The 22,606-nt window shown below is 34.3% G+C and overlaps 1 protein-coding gene across 11 annotated transcripts in view; it reads left to right on the top strand.

Annotated features, from left to right (window-relative positions):
• NOL4 (nucleolar protein 4) overlaps nt 1-22,606 on the top strand; it is a 384,666-nt gene that overhangs the window by 80,607 nt on the left and 281,453 nt on the right. For 8 of the 11 annotated variants that reach the window (XM_019014258.4, XM_055368017.2, XM_055368018.2 and 5 more), the window contains one exon: nt 14,157-14,306. In XM_019014258.4, coding sequence (XP_018869803.3) covers nt 14,157-14,306 — 150 coding nt within the window. Of the gene's footprint in view, nt 1-14,156; nt 14,307-15,265; nt 15,329-22,606 lie in introns of those variants that run through there. The other 3 variants (XM_055368021.2, XM_055368020.2, XM_055368023.2) reach the window with 2 other exon arrangements.

The following is a 22,606-nucleotide window of genomic DNA, read 5'->3' as shown; positions in this document are numbered from 1 at the left end:
AAACTCGTCATGAATAACTATTTTTATATAGTGTAGTATTGTCTACACTCTTGAGGTGGTTCATCTGGTTTATAGTATCATTATGGTGAAAATACCATATAATGGAGGATTATTGTGATTCTCTTTTCAACTTCACGTTCAGTGATTTCCCACTGGTAGCTTGAAAGAAGCAGTGGTAGAAATACTTATACAACATAGAAATTAGCAAATGACATAAGTCAGGACAGATTTATGATTTTGTCCATTGTCTTAGTAAAGCTGAAAGAAGTTTCAGGTTTTTTTTTTTTGTTTTTGAGATGGAGTTTTGCTCTTTTGCCCAGGCTGGAGTGAAGTGGTGCAATCTCGGCTCACTGCAACCTCCACTCCCTAGGTTCAAGTGATTCTCCTGCTTCAGCCTCCTGAGTAGCTGGGATTACAGGTGCGTGCCACCACACCTGGCTAATTTTTGTATCTTTAGCAGAAACAGCCTTTACATGTTGGCCAGGCTGGTCTCTAACTGCTGACCTCAAGTGATTCACCCGCCTCGGCCTCCCAAAGTGCTAGGATTACAGGCTTGAGCCAACTCTCCAGGCCAGAAGTTTCAGTTTAATGAATAAAATTTGTATAAGAGTGAGAAATAATTTAACAGTAAATCACATACCAAATCAATTACAAAAAACTACTGAGAAAAGTATTCAAAAGTGGTATGGAGTTTTATTTGCCATATCATAGTTCAATCAAAACCGTAGGTTGGCTAGATATGCAAGGGTTCAGCAAAAATCAATGAAAGTATTCTGTGGGAATTGGTCACTTATATGAAGTTTATAGTAAGAGGTATTACATATTTTATTATTTATAAATTATATGTTGCACATCTTTTATATCAGTACTGTTTATAACCTTATGTATTATGTATGTTTTCAAGAGACAGTTCTTAAATAGTTACCAGCACACTCTCATAATCACCACTATAGTATTGGCTGAGCCACTTCTGTTTTCACTCCGCACTCTACTCTACATTGTGGATTGTTTGAATTTGGATTGCATGAGCTCCTCCACTTGGTTTCTTCCCTTCCCTTCGCTTCCCTTCCCTTCCCTCCCCTCCCTTCCCCTCCCTCCTCGTTTTATTAATTTTTACATCCTTGAACTCAAAATCCAAAACCATTAGCAACTATTTATTTTAACAGTTTTATTGAGCTAGAACTCACATTTTTTAAAGGTTTGTAATATTTTTATTGTACTGTTATTTTTCCTGAATATTTTTGATTATCAGTTAGTTGAATCTGTGGATGTGGAATTCATAGATACCAAGGGCCGACTGTATTGCATATTTCTTATTTATTTATTTATTTATACTTTAAGTACTAGGGTACATGTGCACAACGTGCAGGTTTGTTACATATGTATACATGTGCCATGTTGGTGTGCTGCACCCATTAACTCGTCATTTACATTAGATTTATCTCCTCTAGCTATCCCTCCACCCTCCCCCCACCCCACAACAGGCCCCGGTGTGTGATGTTCCCCTTCCTGTGTCCAAGTGTTCTCATTGTTCAATTCCCACCTATGAGTGAGAACATGCGATGTTTGGTTTTTTGTCCTTGCGATAGTTTGCTGAGAATGATGGTTTCCAGCTTCATCCATGTCCCTACAAAGGACATGAACTCATCCTTTTTTATGGCTGCATAGCATTCCATGGTGTATATGTGCCACATTTTCTTAATCCAGTCTATCATTGATGGGCATTTGGGTTGGTTCCAAGTCTTTGCTATTGTGAATAGTGCCGCAATAAACATACATATACATGTCTTTATAGCAGCATGATTTATAATCCTTTGGGTATATCGCCAGTAATGGGATGGCCGGGTCAAATGGTATTTCTAGTTCTAGATCCTTGAGGAATCGCCACACTGACTTCCACAATGGTTGAACTAGTTTACAGTCCCACCAACAGCTTAGAAGTGTTCTATTTCTCCACATCCTCTCCAGCACCTGTTGTTTCCTGACTTTTTAATGATCACCATTCTAACTGGTGTGAGATGGTATCTCATTGTGGTTTTGATTTGCATTGCTCTGATGGCCAGTGATGATGAGCATTTTTTCATGTGTCTGTTGGCTGCAAAAATGTCTTCTTTTGAGAAGTGTCTGTTCATATCCTTTGCCTACTTTTTGATGGGGTTGTTTGTTTTTTTTTTGTAAATTTGTTTGAGTTCTTTGTAGATTCTGGATATTAGCCCTTTGTCAGATGAGTAGATTGCAAAAAATTTTCCCATTCTGTAGGTTGCCTGTACACTCTGATGGTAGTTTATTTTGCTGTGCAGAAGCTCTTTAGTTTAATTAGATCCCATTTGTCCATTCTGGCTTTTGTTGCTATTGCTTTTGGTGTTTTAGACATGAAGTCCTTGCCCATGCCTATGTCCTGAATGGTATTGCCTAGGTTTTCTTCTAAGGTTTTTATGATTTTAGGTCTAACATTTAAGTCTTTAATCCATCTTGAATTAATTTTTGTATAAGGTGTAAGGAAGGCATCCACTTTCAGCTTTCTACGTATAGCTAGCCAGTTTTCCCAGCACCATTTATTAAATAGGGAACCTTTCCCCATTTCTTGTTTTTGTCAGGTTTGTCAAAGATCAGATGGTTGTAGATGTGTGGCATTATTTCTGAGGGCTCTGTTCTGTTCCATTGGTCTATATCTCTGTTTTGGTACCAGTACCATGCTGTTTTGGTTACCATGCTGTTTTGTAGCCTTATAGTATAGTTTGAAGTCAGGTAGCATGATGCCTCCAGCTTTGTTCTTTTGGCTTAGGATTGACTTGGTGATGCGGGCTCTTTTTTGGTTCCATATGAACTTTAAAGTAGCTTTTTCCAATTCTGTGAAGAAAGTCATTGGTAGCTTGATGGGGATGGCATTGAATCTATAAATTACCTTGGGCAGTATGGCCATTTTCATGATATTGATTCTTCCTATCCATGAGCGTGGAATGTTCTTCCATTTGTTTGTGTCTTGTTTTATTTTGTTGAGCAGTGGTTTGTAGTTCTCCTTGAAGAGGTCCTTCACTTCCCTTGTAAGTTGGATTCCTAGGTATTTTATTCTCTTTGAAGCAGTTGTGAATGGGAGTTCACTCATGATTTGGCTCTCTGTTTGTCTATTGATGTATAAGAATGCTTGTGATTTTTGCACATTGATTTTGTATCCTGAGATTTTGCTGAAGTTGCTTATGAGCTTAAGGAGATTTTGGGCTGAGACAATAGGATTTTCTAGATATACAATCATTGTCAGACAAGCAAATGCTGAGAGATTTTGTCACCACGAGGCCTGCCCTACAAGAGCTCCTGAAGGAAGCGCTAAACATGGAAAGGAACAACCAGTATCAGCCACTGCAAAAACATGCCAAATTGTAAAGACCATTGATGCTAGGAAGAAACTGCATCAACTAGCGACCAATATACCCAGCTAACATCATAATGCCAGGATCAAATTCACACATAACAAGATTAACCTTAAATGTAAATGGACTAAATGCTCCAATTAAAAGACACAGACTGGCAAATTGGATACAGAGTCAAGACCCATCAGTGTGCTCTATTCAGGAGACCCATCTCATGTGCAGAGACACACATAGGCTCAAAATAAAGGGATGGAGGAAGATCTACCAAGCAAATGGAAAACAAAAAAAGGCAGGGGTTGCAATCCTAGTCTCTGATAAAACAGACCTTAAACCAACAAAGATCAAAAGAGACAAAGAAGGCCATTACATAATGGTAAAGGGATCAATTCAACAAGAAGGGCTAACTATCCTAAATATATATGCACCCAATACAGGAGCACCCAGATTCATAAAGCAAGTCATTAGAGACATACAAAGAGACTGAGACTCCCACACAATAATAGTTGGAGAATTTAACACCCCACTGTCAACATTAGACAGATCAACGGGACAGAATGTTAACAAGGATATCCAGGAATCGAACTCAGCTCTGCACCAAGCAGACCTAATAGACATCTACAGGACTCTCTACCCCAAATCAACAGAATATACATTCTTCTCAGCACCACATCACACTTATTCCAAAATTGACCACATAGTTGGAAGTAAAGCACTCCTCAGCAAATGTAAAAGAACAGAAATTATAACAAACTGTCTCTCAGACCACAGTGCAATCAAACTAGAACTCAGGATTAAGAAACTCACTTAAAACTGCTCAACTACATGGAAACCGAACAACCTGCTCCTGAATGACTACTGGGTGCATAACAAAATGAAGGCAGAAATAAAGATGTTCTTTGAAACCAATGAGAACAAAGACACAATATGCCAGAATCTCTGGGACACATTTAAAGCAGTGTGTAGAGGGAAGTTTATAGCACTAAATGCCCACAAGAGAAAGCAGGAAAGATCTAAAATTGACACCCTAACATCACAATTAAAAGAACTAGAGAAGCAAGAGCAAACACATTCAAAAGCTAGCAGAAGGCAACAAATAACTAAGATCAGAGCGGAACTGAAGGATATAGAGACACAAAAAAACCCTCCAAAAAATCAATGAATCCAGGAGCTGGTTTTTTAAAAAGATCAACAAAATTGATAGACTGCTAGCAAGACTAATAAAGAAGAAAAGAGAGAAGAATCAAATAGACGCAATAAAAAATGATAAAGGGGAGATCACCACCGATCCCACAGAAATACAAACTACCATCAGAGAATACTATAAACACCTCTACGCAAATAAACTAGAAAATCTAGAAGAAATAGATAAATTCCTGGACACATACACCCTCCCAAGACTAAACCAGGAAGAAGTTGAATCTCTGAATAGACCAAGAACAGGCTCTGAAATGGAGGCAATAATTAATAGCTTACCAACCAAAAAAAGTCCAGGACCAGACAGATTCACAGCCAAATTCTACTAGAGGTACATGGAGGAGCTGGTACCATTCCTTCTGAAACTATTCCAATCAATAGAAAAAGAGGGAATCCTCCCTAACTCATTTTATGAGACCAGCATCATCCTGATACCAAAGCCTGGCAGAGACACAACAAAAAAAGAGAATTTTAGACCAATATCCCTGATAAACATCGATGCAAAAATCCTCAATAAAATACTCCAAACCAAATCCAGCAGCACATCAAAAAGCTTATCCACCATAATCAAGTGGGCTTCATCCCTGGGTTGCAAGGCTGGTTCAACATATGCAAATCAATAAATGTAATCCAGCATATAAACAGAACCAAAGACAAAAGCCACATGTTTATCTCAATAGATGCAGAAAAGGTCTTTGATAAAATTCAACAACACTTCATGCTAAAAACTCTCAATAAATTTGGTATTGATGGGACATATCTCAAAATAATAAGAGCTATGTATGACAAACCCACAGCCAATATGATACTGAATGGGCAAAAACTGGAAGTATTCCCTTTGAAAACTGGCACAAGACAGGGATGCCCTCTCTCACCACTCCTATTCAACATAGTGTTGGAAGTTCTGGCCAGGGCAGTCAGGCAGGAGAAAGAAATAAAGGGTATTCAATTAGGAAAAGAGGAAGTCAAATTGTCCCTGTTTGCAGAACTCACATATTATAAAAGTAATCATATAAAGTGTATAATTCAATATTTTTAGTATGTTCGGAACGTTGTACAACCACCATCCTCTAATTTTGGAACATTTTGTCCCTCCTAAAAGATACTTTGTGGCTATTAACAGCCAGTCCTTATTTTTTTCTCCTCCCCAGTTCTAAATAAGCAATAAACTACTGTCATTACTTTTTTTTTTTTTTTTTTTGAGGTAATTTCTCACCCTGTTGCCAAGGCTGAAATGCAAGGACACAATCACGACTCACTGCAGCTTCAACCTTATGGGCTCAAGTGATCCTGCAACCTCAGCCTCCTGAGCATCTGGGACTACAGGCATGTGTCACCATGCCCAGCCAATTTATTTATATTTTTTGTAGCGATGAGGGCTCACTATGTCTAAAACTCTTGGGCTCAAGAGATCCACCTTCTGCAGCCTCCCAAAGCACTGGGATTACAGGCATGAGCCACCACATCTGGCCCTATTTCTATCTATATACATTTGCCTATTTTCTACATTTCATATAAATTAAATCATACAATATGTGGTCTTTTATGTCTGGCCTCTTTCATGAAACTTAATGTCTTCAAGGTTTATCCATGGATGAATCAGTACTTCATTTCTCTTTATGGTAGAAAGATATTCCTTTGTATGGTTATGCCACATTTTGCTTATACGTTTTTCAGTTCAGGGACATTTGAGTTCCCACTTTTTGGATATTACACATATGCTGCTATTAATATTCATGTATAATATATTTTGGGTGAACTTATGTTATTCCTTTTGAATGTGTGTATGTGTGCATGCGTGTGTGTGTGTGTGTGTATATATATATATATATATTTCGTATATACATGATTTTGGCTTACCAAGTCGTCTGGTAAGTCTATGTTTAACTTTTTGTTACTGCCAGTCTGTTTTCAAAGCAACTGCATTATTTTGCATTCCCACCAGCAATGTATGAGGATTCCAATTTTTCCAGATCCTTGCCAATACTTGTTATTTAATATAGCAATCCTAGTGCATGTGAAGTAGTGTTTCATTGTTATTTTGATTTGCATTTATCTAATCACGAATTATATTAAGCATTTTTTCTTGTGCTTGTCTGTCATTTAAACATCTTTTTGGAGAAATGTCTGTTCAAATTCTTTAACAGTTTTTAAATTGGGTTATTTGACTTTCTATTACTGAGTTGTGTTTTCATATATTATGGATGTAAGTCCTTTATTAGATATATGATTTCCAAATATTTTCTCCCATTTGTATGAGATGTCATTTCACTTTCTGATGGTATTATTTGCATCATAAACATTTTAAATATTTTTGTAGTTCAATTTATAGTTTTTCCTTTTGTTGCTTTTAATTTTGGCGGTTATGAGGACTTTGCGTTACCCAAGGTTACAAACATTTACTTCTGTGTAACCTTGTACAAATTTTGAGTTTTAGCTCTTACATTTACATTGATCATTTAATTTAATTTTTATGTATGGGTTGAGGTAGGGACCTGACTATTCCTTTTCATTTGGGTATATAGTTGTCCTGGCATTATTTGTTAAATTCTTTTCCTACTGCATTGTTTTGACATGTCTTTTGAAGATGAATTGAATAAATGGAAGGCTTTATTTCTGAAGTCTCAATTTTATTCCACTGATCTATATGTCAATTCACATGCCAATACCACACTATCTAATGAAGACTTTAGTGTAGTAAGCTTTGAAATTAAGAAGTGAATGAACTCCGAATTTCTTTTTTTTAAAGGCTATTTTGGCTAATCTCATTTCCTTGAATTTGCATATAAATTTTAAGGCCAACTTGTCAATTTTCATGAAAAGCTATTTGGAATTTTGGTAGTGATTTCAATGATCCTGCAAAATAAGGTTTATATTTTCTTCTAGTCTATAAACGTAAGGTGTATTTCAGTTTATTTAGCTCATATTAAATATTTTCAGCAATGTTTTGTAATGTTCAGTGTATAAGTCTTACACCTTTTTAAACATTATATCTAAATTATTCCTAAGTATTTTAGTGTTTTGAAACCCTTATAAAAGAAATTATTTTTCCCCCTTCATTTTCAGATTGTTCATTGCTAATAAAAACTACAATTGATTTTTAATATTGACTGGAACTCATTTATTAGTTCTAACAGTTTTTTAATGGATTCCTTAGAATTTTCTATATATGAGATCATGTCATTCGTGACACACAAAGCATCTACAAAGATATTTTTACTTCTTCCTTTTCAATTTGGTGTATTTTCTGTCTTTTCCCTGATTAATTTTCCTGGCTAGATTCACCAGTATGATGTTAAATAGATGTGGCTAGAGCACACATTCTTGTTTGGCTTTTATTTTTAGGAGGAAAGCATTCAGTCTCTCACAATTAAATAAGATGTTAGTTATGGGAGGTTTTTGTAGATGTCCCTCATGAAGTTGAGGAAATTCCTTTCTATTCCTAATTTACTTAGAATTTTTGTCAGGGAAGTATGTTGGCTTTTGTCAAATGAGTTTTTTCCTGGATCTATGGAAATAATAATATGCTTGTGTCCTTTATTGTATTAATATGATATATTAAATTAATTCATTTCATTGTATTAAACTAACCTTGCATTCCTGGGATAATCCTACTTGATTGTGGTATATAATAACTTGTAAATGTGGTTGGATTTGGTTTGCTAGTATTTTATTGAGGATTTTTGTATCTATATTCATAAAATATATTGTTTTGTATATCTTTTTTATCCTGTGATATATTTGATTTTTGTATCAAGATAATGCTGGCCTCATTGGATAATTTGGGAAGTGTTTTGTCACCTATTGCTTTAAAAGAGTTTGTGATGAATTCCATTGATTCTTTGAATGTTTGGTTCAGTGAGGCTGTCTGGGCCTGGGCTGCTTCTGTGTGTGAAAAGATTTTTTTTTTTTTTTTTTTTTTTTTTTTTTTGAGATGGAGTCTTGCTCTGTCACCCAGGCTGGAGTGCAGTGGTGTGATCTTGGCCCACTGCAAGCTCTGGCCTCCCAGGTTCATGCCATTCTCCTGCCTCAGCCTCCCAAGTAGCTGGCACTACAGGCGCCCACTGCCACACCTGGCTAATTTTTTGTATTTTTAGTAGAGACAGGGTTTCACTGTGTTAGCCAGGATGATCTCGATCTTCTGACCTCGTGATCCACCCGTCTCAGCCTCCCAAAGTGCAGGGATTACAGGCACGAGCCACCGCACCCCGCTGTGAATAGCTTTTTCAATTACTAATTTTGTCTTTATACTCGTGATAGGCCTATAAATTTTTTGTCAGCCATTTTCAGTAATTTAAGTCTTTCTAGGAACTGTTAATTTTATATTATTAATTCTAATTTGTTGACATACACTTGTTTATGGGTTTTTGTGATTCTTTTATTTTTGTAAGGTCAATAATGATCCTTCTTTTATTCCTAATTTTAGTAATTTGAGTCTTCCCTCCTCTTTTTACATTTTTATATAAGTAGAGCTTAAACTTTGTCATTTAAAAAGTTGTTTTCACATATTGCCTTTTGGTTTTGCTGATTTTGTCCATTGTTTTCTACTCTCCATTTCATTTGTTTCACATCAAGTTTTTACATATTCTCTCCCTTCTGCTTGATTTTAGTTTACTCTTTTTCTGGGTACTAAGGTGAAAAGATAAGTCTGATTTGAAATTTTTCTTATTTTTTAATACAGGCATTTAGCACTGGTTTGGGCATGTTGTGTCTTTGTTTTCATTCATCTCAAAGTATTTCTAGTTTTCCTTTGGATTCATCTGACCAATTAGTTTTCAGAAGTATGTTAATTTCTTTACATTTGTAGTTTTCCCAAATATCCTTGTGTCATTAATTTCTAATTTAATTCCATTTTGGTCATAAAACGTGTAAAATATATTTTCAATCCCTTAAATTTATTGAGGCTTGTTTTATGATAGCATGAGGTCTCTCATGAAAAATGTGTTACTGTTTTGTAGAGTGTTCTATGTATGTCTATTAGTTTTTTTTAAATTTTTAAGTATTGTTCAAGTCTTGTATTTCCTTATATATCTTCTGCCTAATTGTTCTACTTTGGAAGGTGAGCTTTTACGTTTCCAGCTATTATTGTTGAATTGTCTATTTCTCCCTTTAATTCTGTTTTTGCTTCATCAATGTGTGTGTGTGTATGTGTGTGTGTGTGTGTGTGTGTGTGTGTGTCACTTGGAGTCTCTTATTGGGTCCATATATGTTGATCGTTGTTTTGTCTGTCTGGTGAATTGAACCTTTTATTACTATGAAATGAGTCTCTTTTTTAAATTATATTTTAAAATTATATTTTAGTGGTTGCTCTTGAGCATACAATGTAAGTTCGAAATTATCAGAATCTACTTCAGATATATAGTATTTTGGTTACAACCAAGTAAAGAAATTTTAATTTTATATAGCTATATTTTTCCCCACTTTTTTGTTCTGTGACTGATATATATTTTGTTCTATGGCTGATAAGTCATAAAACTGACACACACATGTAAAACATCTATATATGTTAAAATACAACAATATATTGTTATAACTATTGCTGTTTATAATCTTATGTGTTTTAAAGAAGCTGAGGGAAGAAAGTAGAAAAGTATATATATATTTTGAGGCGAAGTCTCACTCTGTGGCTCGGGCTGGAGTGCAGTGGCGTGATCTCAGCTCACTGCAACCTACACCTCCCAGGTTCAAGCGATTCTCCTGCCTCAGCCTCCTGAGTAGCTGGGACTACAGGTGCATGCCACCACGCCCAGCTAACTTTTGTATTTTTTAGTAGAGAAGGGGTTTCACCATATTGGCCAGCCGGGTCTTGAACTCCTGACCTCATGATCTGCCTGCCTTAGCCTCCCAAAGAGCTCGAATTACAGGCCTGAGCCACTGAGCCCGGCCAACTTTCTTATTTGACCTTTTTGGTTCTCTTTCTTTCTATGTGTGGATCTGCATCACCATAAGGTATCATTTCCTTACTCCAAACTCCAATACACCTTTGTTTCTGCCCCTTTTCTCTGTTATTGTCAAGTGTGTTACATTTCTGTATGTTATTATTCCAATAAATCAATTACCTATTGTTTTATCCAGTTGCCTTTTAAGTCATTCAAGAACAAATATGCAATTATACTGTCTTTAACATTAATATATTATATTACATTATATTAATTTGTATTATATTATATTAGTTTTACTTTTAATGGTGCTCTGGATATTTTCATGTGAATTTGAATTACTGTCTGATGTCATTTACCTTCAGCCCAAATAACTTCCTTTAGCATTATCATATGTTATGTCTACTAGCATTGAATTCTCTCAGTTTTGTTCATCTGGGATAGTGTATTTCACTTTTTTTTTTTTTTTTTTGAGATGGAGTTTTGCTCTTGTTGCCCAAGCTGGAGTGCAATGGTATGATCTTGGCTCACCGCAACCTCCACCTCCCAGGTTCAAGCTATTCTCCTGCCTCAGCCTCCCAAGTAGCTGGGATTACAGGCACACACCACCACACCCAGCTAATTTTGTATTTTTAGTGGAGATGGAGTTTCTCCATGTTGGTCAGGCTGGTCTCGAACTCCTGACCTCAGGTGATCCACCCCTCCTCTGCCTCCCAAATTGCTGAGATTACAGGTGTGAGTCACTGCATCTGGCCTTCACCTTAATTTTTGAAAGATAGGTTTCTCTGGCTATAAGATTCCTGGTTGACAGTTTTTCACATTTAGCAATTTGAATATGTCATCCCATTGCATTCTGACATCCTTTGTTTCTTTTGCGAAGTTAATTGTAATTGGGGTTAACTTATATGTGATGGGTCTTTTATCCTCCTGGTGCTTTCAAGACTTTTGTCTTTGCCTTTGGTTTTAATTTCTACTGTACTGTGTCTATTTACTTTTTTTTTTTTTTTGCATTTTTGAAACTTTGGGTTTGTTGAGCTCTAAGCTCATTAAATATATTTCTTCCAGTTTCTGAATGACTTAATTATACCTTACTGTCTAACTCATGTATTTGGCTGATTTATATGGTAGACCTAACCTCTGTAGGCATTTTTGATTTTTACTTACAGAGTACAGGTGTATTGTGCTTAAATCATAGTTGAGAGTAAACAGGCCCACATAACAAGAAGATAATAGACAATTTTCCTCCACAAATATGTGATTTTAATATTATCCTGACAAACACTGAACTTCCAATTTCTTGAGACAATGTTTACTGTTAAGAAATGCTTGTGAAACTTTTCAAATGCATGCTCCTATGGCACAATTTGTATCTCCTGTGCTCTAACTCATACCCATTGGTAGTTGGTTGAATAATGGCCACCCTAAGATACCAAGTCCTAATTCTTGAAACTTGTAAACATTATCTTGTTTGGTATAAGGACCTTTGTAGATATTATTAAGCATCTTCAGAAGATTACTTTGGATTATCTGATTAGGCTCTAAATCTCATCATAAGGGTCCTCGCCAGAGAGAAAAACGCAGAGGAGAGATGCACAGAAGAGACAATGGTAATATAATGCAGCCTCAAGCTGTGAAATGCTGTCAAGCACCAGAAGCTGGAAGAGGCAAAGAATGGGTTCTCTCCTAGAGCTTCCAGAAGGAGTATAGCTCTGTGGACATTTTGATTTTGGACTTCTGGCCTCCAGGATTATGAGAAAATAAAGTACTCTTTTTGAAAACCACTCATTTTGTAGTAAGTTGTTAGAGAATCCATAAGAAATTAATATACTACCCTAGCAACCATTTCTTTAATACATATTTTCTGCATTAAACTGTAAGCTTCACAAATGCCTCAATTATCTGTCTTACACATCTTGCTAACTCCAGCTACTAGCAGAGGGTTTAGTAGTATCTGGGCCTTGTTGAATACTTATTGATAAAATGAGTAAATAGGCTGTGATCCCCACATCACTCACAGTTGAGTATTTAGCTAGATAAATGAGTGAACATGTGAATGAATTAAAGGACAAATATATATTTATTCCCATAAACAATAAATACAGACTAAGTGTAAAATATTATCATATTTTTTGTTTTTCCAGCAAAGGAACCCTCTCAGTTCCTTTGCTGGAGACTGTACAAATTTCATGGCTGGGAACAAAGAAGACAAAGTTTTATGGGTGGTTTTACTAGTGGGTACAGTTAGAATTTGAGTTTTCAGCCTAGGAAAGGTGGTTATTCTCTCAGGTATAGGGGATAGGTCAGGAGGAGGCATATGAAATTGTGTTTTTAGCTCTTTGACCTAACGTGATTTCCTATATATAGTTGTTTGAATATGTTGCTTCAGCCACCACTACTCACAAGGCTTACCGTAAGTCAGAAAAATAAATAAATAAATAAATAACAAAAAACTAACAGAAAGCACCAGGTGACTTACTTTTGTTTTTGCAGTGAGCTCAGTCTGCTGGGGTTACTGTTCAAATAAACTCTTGCCATCTCACTGCATAATGATTTTGCTCAGATTAATCACTCTCTTGTGCTGTGTGCTGGGGTTAATGGCTATGTTATGTTACTTCAAATTATATCATAGGGTCCAAATAAGAAGTGTGTGTGTGTGTGTCTGTGTATGTGTGTGTGTGTGTATGTGTATGTGTGTGTTTGCAAGCAGGAAGCCCTTTCATGTTGCAGTCATGTAAGATTAACTTTATTATCTCATTCCAAACTTATTTCTTACTCCTCTCTATTATCCATGAAAACTCTTTGTTCTTTGCTGTACTTCCCAGCAAAATGGCTTTTGCCTGGCTCCAACTCCAACCTGTGTTAAGTTATATTTCTTCCTGGAATCTACTTCAACAGAAGGTGATATTTTCTCTTAATTCTTATAGTACTTTGCATATTTTTTATCATGGTCCTGAAAGTGACAAGAGCCACCATTTACTGAGGGTTCATTATATGGTAAACATTGGATTACATCCTTTAAATATGTCATTTCATTTAATTCTTACAGCAGTTTTGTGTAGTGGGCTGTTTATTTTATAGGAGAGAAAAACTGAAATTTAGAGAAGTTTAAGTGATTTGCACAAAATATGCTGCTTCCAAGTAGAAGATCTAAATTTCACATAGACGATTTCTAGAGCTCATGTTTTTAACCTTTACCACATATTGTTCTTTAGACCAATACTGATAGAATAATAAATGTGTTTTCTTTCCTAGGTTATGCAATAACCTAGGATAACTCTGTATCATTTTTTTCATTTCTCGAATTACAATTTCCAGGGCCCAGCAACTCAATATTGTTTGGATGAATTAATAAATATCTAGAATTTAATTATTACAATAAAAAATTACTGGGCCTCAAAATATATTTTAAAATAATTTAAGAAAGTCGTACTGATGGCAACAAATAAGTCATTATAAAAACTTAAAAGATGGAATTGATGGGTAAGCATGATTTATTCAATATTAACTATGCCAAATGTCTTCTCTCATGTTTTTCCAAGTTCTGTATGTAAGTAATGCATAAAATATTGAAATATTCATTCATGAATTTTTGACGTTTCCTATATAGATGATTTTGTTGAGGTTATAAAAACATTTTGTTTTAAACAATTCGTGTATTAAATGCAAATTTGTTTATTAATCTTATGGGTTTTTGTTGTTGTTGTTTTGTTTGCAGGATGGCGTAGGGGTAGATGAGAAGCTATCTTTACGACGGGTAGCTGTGGTTGAAGATTTCTTTGACATTATTTATTCAATGCATGTGGAAACGGGGCCAAATGGAGAACAAATTCGGAAACACGCTGGACAAAAGAGAACTTACAAAGCAGTAAGTTAAAAAAGAAAAAAAAAAGAGCATGCATTTCGAGACTTGATATTATGTATCCTTGTTTAAATGGGTTCGATAATTATAAATATTCTATCTTCAACATAAATTAGGCCATATGATGGTCATGCCCAACATTTAAACTATAATTATTTTGGTTGTATGTTCACTAGTCTATTCATATAATTTAAAACTGTCTCTAGAATTTTCATATTGTTGCCTTTAAAAATGTATAATATGTGGTAGTCCCAATCAAATGCCCACAAATGGGGACATATATTATATATTATATTATGAATATTATATATTCAATGAGTCATAGCATATGAATTATGGACTGGAACATAAGAACTTTTATACTACCACTACTGTCAACAATTATTTTCCATCAAATCATATTAATATGTTTAGGTATTTTCTAGTTCATAGTAATAATAAAATCATGAGGAATATTTTATGTACTTTTCTTATGTCTCCTTATATTCAATATATTTATCCTGAAGGGTATGTATTTCTTAATTTTCCAGGATAGAATATTAAAAGATATGTGTTATTGTAATAGATCTAATGCTCTTGAAAGTTTAAAAATGGAAGTATATGATGCTTTTGTCATAAATTTTGTAAAAAGCAGATTTAATTAACTGCTAGATATCGAAATATATAGTGTCAAAATGGAGTAATATATTAATCTAAAGTTTCTAATTATACCTACAGTTTGATCTAGACACTTTAATCTAGCTTTTTATTTAATTAAAACCTTTATAAAATCATATTACTATAGATATTTCATCCTGTCTAGGAAAATAGAACAGTAAATTATTCTTCTCCTATATGAGCAAAATGTACATCCGAATTACTTTGTCAGCAATGAGAATAATATCCTTTTTGAGAATTCTTATTGAATTTTGCTTTTGGCTACCTTTATATTAACTGTTTTCAGCTATATTGATATACAATATCAGTCTGGATCCATTTTTTTTTCAGATACAGAAAAATGTGTGAAATGCTCAAAGTTTCAAATACAGGTACCTATGTTTGAAAATTAGCTACTGAGCATAAGAAATAGCTTCTTTTTCATAACTATTTTTTGCTATATTGCCAGGGTCATATTGAATCTTTGTAGTTGCATAATAACCCCTAATACATGTTGTATTTATCCCTCCTCCTCTATGTTTTTGTTTCTTGGCTGTTTCCAAATTGCATGGTTTGTGGGCAGGCACTATTGTAAGTTTCCTTACATAAATCTGCCACATAAACTTTCTTTTGACTTACACATTCCAGGAGACATTCTTGTCATGACTAATGATAATGGCCTAGCTTCTTGAGATATTTTTATATAGACTAACATTACTGAACATACTCATTTTGCCTGTCTCCTAAGCCAGGGCTATTCCTCTGGACAGTAATAGGAAAAAATAAATGTATATTGATCTACTAATATCATTAACTGTGTAATCTTATAATAATACATTTTCATGAAATAGCTACCTGAACTCGATAGGACTTTGTAAAAGAACTTTGCTAGGGATGCATAATTTCAATTGTATTAAATGAATAAAAACAAAAACCAAAATAACAAGCAAAAATCAGGTGGTTTCATTGTCAATAGTAGTGTGGCAGCCAAATCTGTTTAGGTGCCAAAAGCAATGAAAAATAATTTAATCTTTGAAATGCATTTATTATAGACCTTTAATCAAAATGCAAAATGAGTCAATGATTTAAATCCAAATCTCTTGCCCTGTGTTTTCTTAAATGAAATGTAGAGAATCTGATCCATTGCCATTATGCATGCTAAACACTTGTAATAAATTGATAAACATGTTTCCAGTGTACACAATTTTGAATTAACATTAGGAAGACATTTTCTGCATTTTGGGGTAGAGATATAACCTTTGAAAGTATGTCCAGAATCTGAAACCTTATCTAATCCCTCTTGAGAATGTCCTATTTGAATATTCTCTCTTTTCCCAAGTTTTTTCTTTGCACATCTAAAGTGTTGTCACCTTTTCCTAATACCATGAAGGTTCTTTTTGGCCTAAACTTTTTCCCTCTGATCTCTCTCAATTGAATTCTAATTGGGAAACATTTCCTTTTTATGCAGTAATAATTCATTATAGGAAAGAAACAAAATATAGAACTTCTTGCAATGCCAGTGAAACTGTGCATGTGACTCTACAATGAATTTAAGTCTAATGTTAAAATTTGATGTAAGTGTTCAATTAATGAGGCATAAAACTAAAATGTAATTTGAAATAGAATGGTTTAGTGCTATTAAGGCCATAGACTGTTGGGCCAGACTTTAATTCTTAATACTAATGCTGAATTTGGCTAGTCATAGCTAGGATTAGCTAGATAACTATTGCAATTATAATGGTTCCCATTAAGTTTAAGATTTCTTCTAATTCTTAAACATTAGCTTATAGAGCATGCATGATGATTATGTTTATTGACCTTCTTTTTCTCCTTTTTCCTACATGGCCAAGAAACCATACTTATATAACTAATCATTAAAGTGTATCATACTGTCTTAACAATATTATCAATAGATCTAGTGGTCATTTTATTTACTTTGCCTTTTTGCAAATCTTTCTATGTTTTCACTCTGCAGGAAATGGTGGTCCTTTAATGTTGGATTAACTTTTGAATGCATTTGTTTTTTCTATCTGCAGTATATCATTCCTTGAAATATCTAGGCATTTGTAAAGCTTAAGCTTTATTGTAATCTGATTTGACTTTAGATAAAATTGGAGGGTATATATATTATTTCTTATGAGCTCTTGAAAATCCCACACAAAATGACACATTTTAGGAATATGTAAAGGCTATCATAATTATTTTTTCAATCATTATTGAATTATAGTGACTCTTAGTTCTCTTTATTGCATTTGTATCTGTGTATATATTAACCGTTACTGGTACATTGAATGTGTTTCAGTATATTTGTCTGTAGTCTACTCTTGGTTATCTACATGATCAAAACGGAGAAGAGGTGTAGACAACTCAATATCACTCATGTTTGAACTTAAAATATATCCTTTTACTAAAAAATATAATCTGAATGCAGATGTGGTTAGCAATTTGGAAAGTCACTTCAAAATTAATGATGTGACATTATAAAAATAACTTGGGACCCTGTTTTGTCTTCCAGTGTTTAACTTTTCTCAAATTCTGCCAAAACTTCACCTTCTGTGAATACGTCACTGTTTTCTGGCTTTCTTTTATCAATTGTATTATGTCACAGGGTAAGCGAGTTCAGACACATTTCTTAAATTAGGGACTAATCAAAGGGTTAAGTTTCAAAGCTCTTTCTTGCTACATGTAAAATAAGACTAACTGGTAGAAATCCAGGAACTAAGAGGGAAAGTCAGTGTTATCAATAGAGAAAACAGTCTGCATATATCTGTGTATAAACACATACACACATACAACTCATAGTGTGATATTGTAAACTTATATGTATTACTCATATATATAACTGCCAATAATTACATTCAAGTCAGGAGTGGAGAACATATGCTATAGCTAAAAGGAAATAGGCTGGAAGCCAGACTAACGCAGTTTCAAATTTCAAATCTAACACTCATTTCGTATCTGTGCCACTTTTGGCAAATTATTTACTCTTTTTCTTTATATGGTGGATAATGATATACATTGTGTGCTAAAATGAATGAGTTACTATGTGTAAAGTGCTCGGCATATAGTAAACTTGTGATTGGTGTTACTTCTCTCCTTCTTTGTCCAATCACTACTCATGTTTCACGTAGAAGGACAGGCAGCAAAATTAGCATAGCTCTATCATTTACCCTAGTTACAATTACGGATCTAATTTCCTAGGCCCGCTCTGATGCCTCTGTGTTGGTAGACAGGAATAGTAATAACTTTTCATGCAGGCATTTTTTTTTTTTGGTGCATCCTGTAGATGTCACTATCCCTGGAAGTCCACGGTTTGGGTTTATAAGAAAGCATGAGGAAAGGCCAGAGTTCTTGTGTTTAGGAGCTCTCCTGCCAAATGAAATTTGTAAGAGTTTCAGTTATTTCATTTGCTTTTCCCAAAGATTAAATCTGTTAAACTAATTTCAAATTAGTTTTCTGGAAAAAAATAAAATTGTCTCTTTTTTTAAAAAAAATGCTTTTAATATGAATGGAATATTCCTTTCCAGAGATATGCTGTAGAATAGTAACATATTCATGTAGAATCTCTACAGCCTTACTCTGAACATTAACAAAGAAAATATTTATACTATCATATCTAGGACACTTAACCTTAAAACCCTAGTTAGCATTATTTTTTGCCTAGTTCTTTTTATAAATATCTATTGGTTCACTGTCTCTATTGCTAAATAGAATATTCTAACTTGCACCAGTTTCTGCTAGTTTGTCATGTAAAAATTCCCAGAATTTTTGTCAACTTATAATGGGACTAATTAACCAAATTTGCAGCCATATGGTGTGGAAAAATAGCACTAAAGTCAAACTCAAGAATTCTGAACAATTCATTTAACCTCTTTGTGCATAGGTCACAATTCACTCACATATATGATATAATTCTGTAGTCTAAGACAGAGTTTGTAGAGTTTGCAGATCTTAACAGTATTGAAATAGGGGTTTATCTACATACCTTTTTCATTCATGCCAGGAAGTCTTTGGTCTCAAGCACATTTTCCTTCTGTGTCATAGTGCCTCAAGTTTTACAATTAGAACGCAATCTATTTGGGTTAAACCATTGACCCCTGTATTTTTATATAAAATTCAAATATCATTAGAGAAGAGAAGGTGGAGAATCAATTAAGCTGCTAGCAGTCATTGATACCTTATATGATCATTTAACATACTTGTTTCTGTCTCTCATCTCTAGCTAAATTTAACTCAAGTCAGGAGTGAGATAGAAAGAAAATGTGAGTTACTGGCATAGAGCAATCTATTGACCTCCCAATTAGCATAGGACCTGTCTGATTTTTTTTTTTTTTTTGAGACAGCTTTGCTCTTATTGCCCACACTGGAGTGAAATGGCATGATCTCAGCTCACTGCAACCTCCACCTCCCGGGTTCAAGTGATTCTCCTGCCTCAGCCTCCCAAATTGCTGGAATTACAGGCATTCACCACTATGGCTGGTTAATTTTTTTGTATTTTTAGTAGAGACGGGGTTTCACCATGTTGGTCAGGCTGGTCTCAAACTCCTGAAGTCAGGTGATCCGCCTGCCTTGGCCTCCCAAAGTGCTGGGATTACAAGCATGAGCCATCGCACCAAGCCTTGATTCTTATATGAGTCCTAATGTGGCATCACACCTAATAGCATTTGGTATGTGTTTGACAGTTAAAAGTTAAGAAGCATGTCATCAAGATGAGGAAGAAGTCTCAGCAAACTCCATAGCAAAATCTTTATTTTCAAAAAAAGGGGAACTATATCTATTCAAAATATTTAAAAATGTTAGAGTATATTTTGAAATAAATGAATATCATTAAATGAAAAACTGAGAATTACATACATTTCTCAGAAAAAAATACTTTCTAGGCATGATTCACTCATAGAATATAAAAATACTGTGTGTTTGAGTCTCTTTCACTTGTTTTTACTATTTTGAATTTTTCCCTTTCTTGCCACGGATCTTAGTGCAAGTATAGATTGTCTTTGAAGCAGAGGGACTAAGAAAATCTCTATCAGGCTTAGAACTTAATTTCATTTCTGTAGCCAAATTCTTTAATGTAGAAAGAAAATTAAGGCAAAATAACACAACAGACAAATATAGGTTCCTGCCTTTTTTAATGCAGATGCATTGTTTTTTCCCCATTTTATTATTACAGACTAGAGTACCTTAAATAAGCTGCTGTTCTGGATGTCTAACAGAGATAGAAAAAACTTTAAATGAACTATTCCGAGTTCAAATTTTTGGTAAACTTTGTCCAGTATTGAACTCATTAATAATTTACACTGTTACACAATAAATCTGTGATCTAGAATTGTATTTTATAGCTAGTTTACCTTAGAGAGTTTATCAGTATAAAATAGCACTCAAATGTAGATATTTTACAGATAATTTTGTTAGGTTATTTTGCTTTATGTCTCTCTATATAAATATAAAATATCTAGATATATCTATAGCTATCTATAGATAAATAAATCTATGTCTTTCTATATCTATATAGACATATATGTATCCATCTATCTCTCTCTCTATGTATACATATATATCTATTAGATATATAGATATATATCTATATATACATATGTAGGTATATCTCTCTGTATCTATATAGATATAAATATAGAAAGATGTAGATCTCTCTCTATATATTCTCATATATATAGAGAGAGAACTATATATATTCTCATATATATAGAGAGAGAACTATATATATATATGGTTATCACATATATAATGATATCTCATTTGAGGTAGACTATAAACACATTACTTTTCACATTGGTTTATTTATCAGTTACACACATACACACACACCCCATATCCACACAAACATATATGGGTTTTACACAAGTGATTTCTAAATATTAGCTACAGCTACTGAATATTATTCAGATTATTGTCAGACGTGTACATCTCAGAAGGAAACAGTTAAAAATAATTCAGCATGATAATTAAATTTATTAACTAGCAATCCTAAAACAAAAGAATAGCTTACTGCCATTCATTAAAATTGAATTATATATCTCATATAGGTGTAGTTGCTCATCGCAGTGGCCAGAGTAATACTGCAAATCTGTTAAGATTCAGAAGCTGTCTTCTTGGTAGTGGAGACAAAAAAAAAAAAAAAAAAAAAAGACGTAAAAGCTTATCCAAACAAGTTTATCATCAGCTAGTGTCACACACCACATCATCAATAATTTTTATATTAAATTATAATATCCCAGTGAATATTCTTTGAAATATAATTTACCTTTTGGAGAAACTTCATTAGTTCTTTATGACAGCCTCGTAAATTACTACTTTAGTGCTCCCTAGTGGTGAAAAGGAGCCAATGCGGCTTTAAAAAGTAGCTGGTTAATGCCTCCTAGTGGGTGATTCTCACTCAGATCAAGAGGTTTGTTTTCCTTGCTGCTCTGATAGTGTAAAAAAAAATAAAATGACCAAATTTCTTAAAGTGCCTGCATGTATGCACCTGTATAAATAACTATATAGGTAATGAATTTGCACAGAGTATAATAGCAAGGAGATGTAAGACATGGGAGACTGGCATGAGATTGTGGAGACAGAATGGTCCAGCTTTGATGCCAACTAGACTTGAGTTTAAATCTTGATAGTGTAAGTTCTACATGTGTGATGTTGGCATGTTATTATTTTGTAGGGTTGTTTTTAGGGCCATAAATAATATAGGTAAAGTTTTAACATAATAATTGCTTCAAACACTATAGATATTATAATAATGTGACTAGAAAGATGGGTTTTTTCTTTTAATATGGAGTTGTTTTTGGGGTAACAGATGTTCTAAATTGCTTGTTTCCCCCTCTCAATCAGGTAATGAAAAGCTAACTTCTTTTTTTGTGTCTACTATGCTCCTTAGTGACCTATGGATAACACCCACCCATGTCTTCATTTATGATTTTCTCACAAATTTGAGAATATTATTAACTAAATATTATTATGAGCAGCAGACTTAGTTGTCTTATGATAAGTAAAGAACCAGCTTTTACCTATTTTTATCCATTTATCTCGTCTGCTCCCCATTTTCCCCTCCACCCTCAATTTCCTGGGAATGTCCTCTCAGAGTGAACACTTTCCTCAGCTGAATTTAGTTCCTTGGTTACGGGTGAATTCTGAAAGAAACTGAGTCAGTAACCTAGTTGCTCTTCTGAGAATTTGGAATTTGGAACAGGAAATTTCTATCTTTCTGTGCTTTTTCTCGTCAATAAATAATACATAGACGTGATATATTTGGTCAGATATATTCATTAGTGTCTAATTATTTACATAGTCTAAAGTGTTATCTCTCAATTGGGCTATATAGGCCTTAGGGGCAGACAGGTGGCATTGTCCCAAGTACTCCAGGCCTTTTGATATCCCATAATATGTTAATTTTCAGCACCACCAAACCCCAGATACTGTAATAACCAAAATGCCTTCTTGTTCTCTATTTGCAAAAGTCACCTAGTAAGAACAGTAAACACTCCCAGTTGAGAGACATTTTATAAAGGAAACCACATAGCCAGTTCTCTCCTTGGTACCTTTGAAAAATGTGTTTCTTATTTGCCAGTTGTTGAGCAATTCAATAATTCAGACAACTGATTCTGCAACCATAGTGCACTGTCATCATCTCACAGACTCTGCACTTTGCCTCCTGCATAAAT

Source organism: Gorilla gorilla, chromosome 17, assembly GCF_029281585.2.
Source record: "Gorilla gorilla gorilla isolate KB3781 chromosome 17, NHGRI_mGorGor1-v2.1_pri, whole genome shotgun sequence".
NCBI lineage: Eukaryota > Metazoa > Chordata > Mammalia > Primates > Hominidae > Gorilla > Gorilla gorilla.
This window is presented reverse-complemented; position numbering and strand designations above follow the sequence as displayed.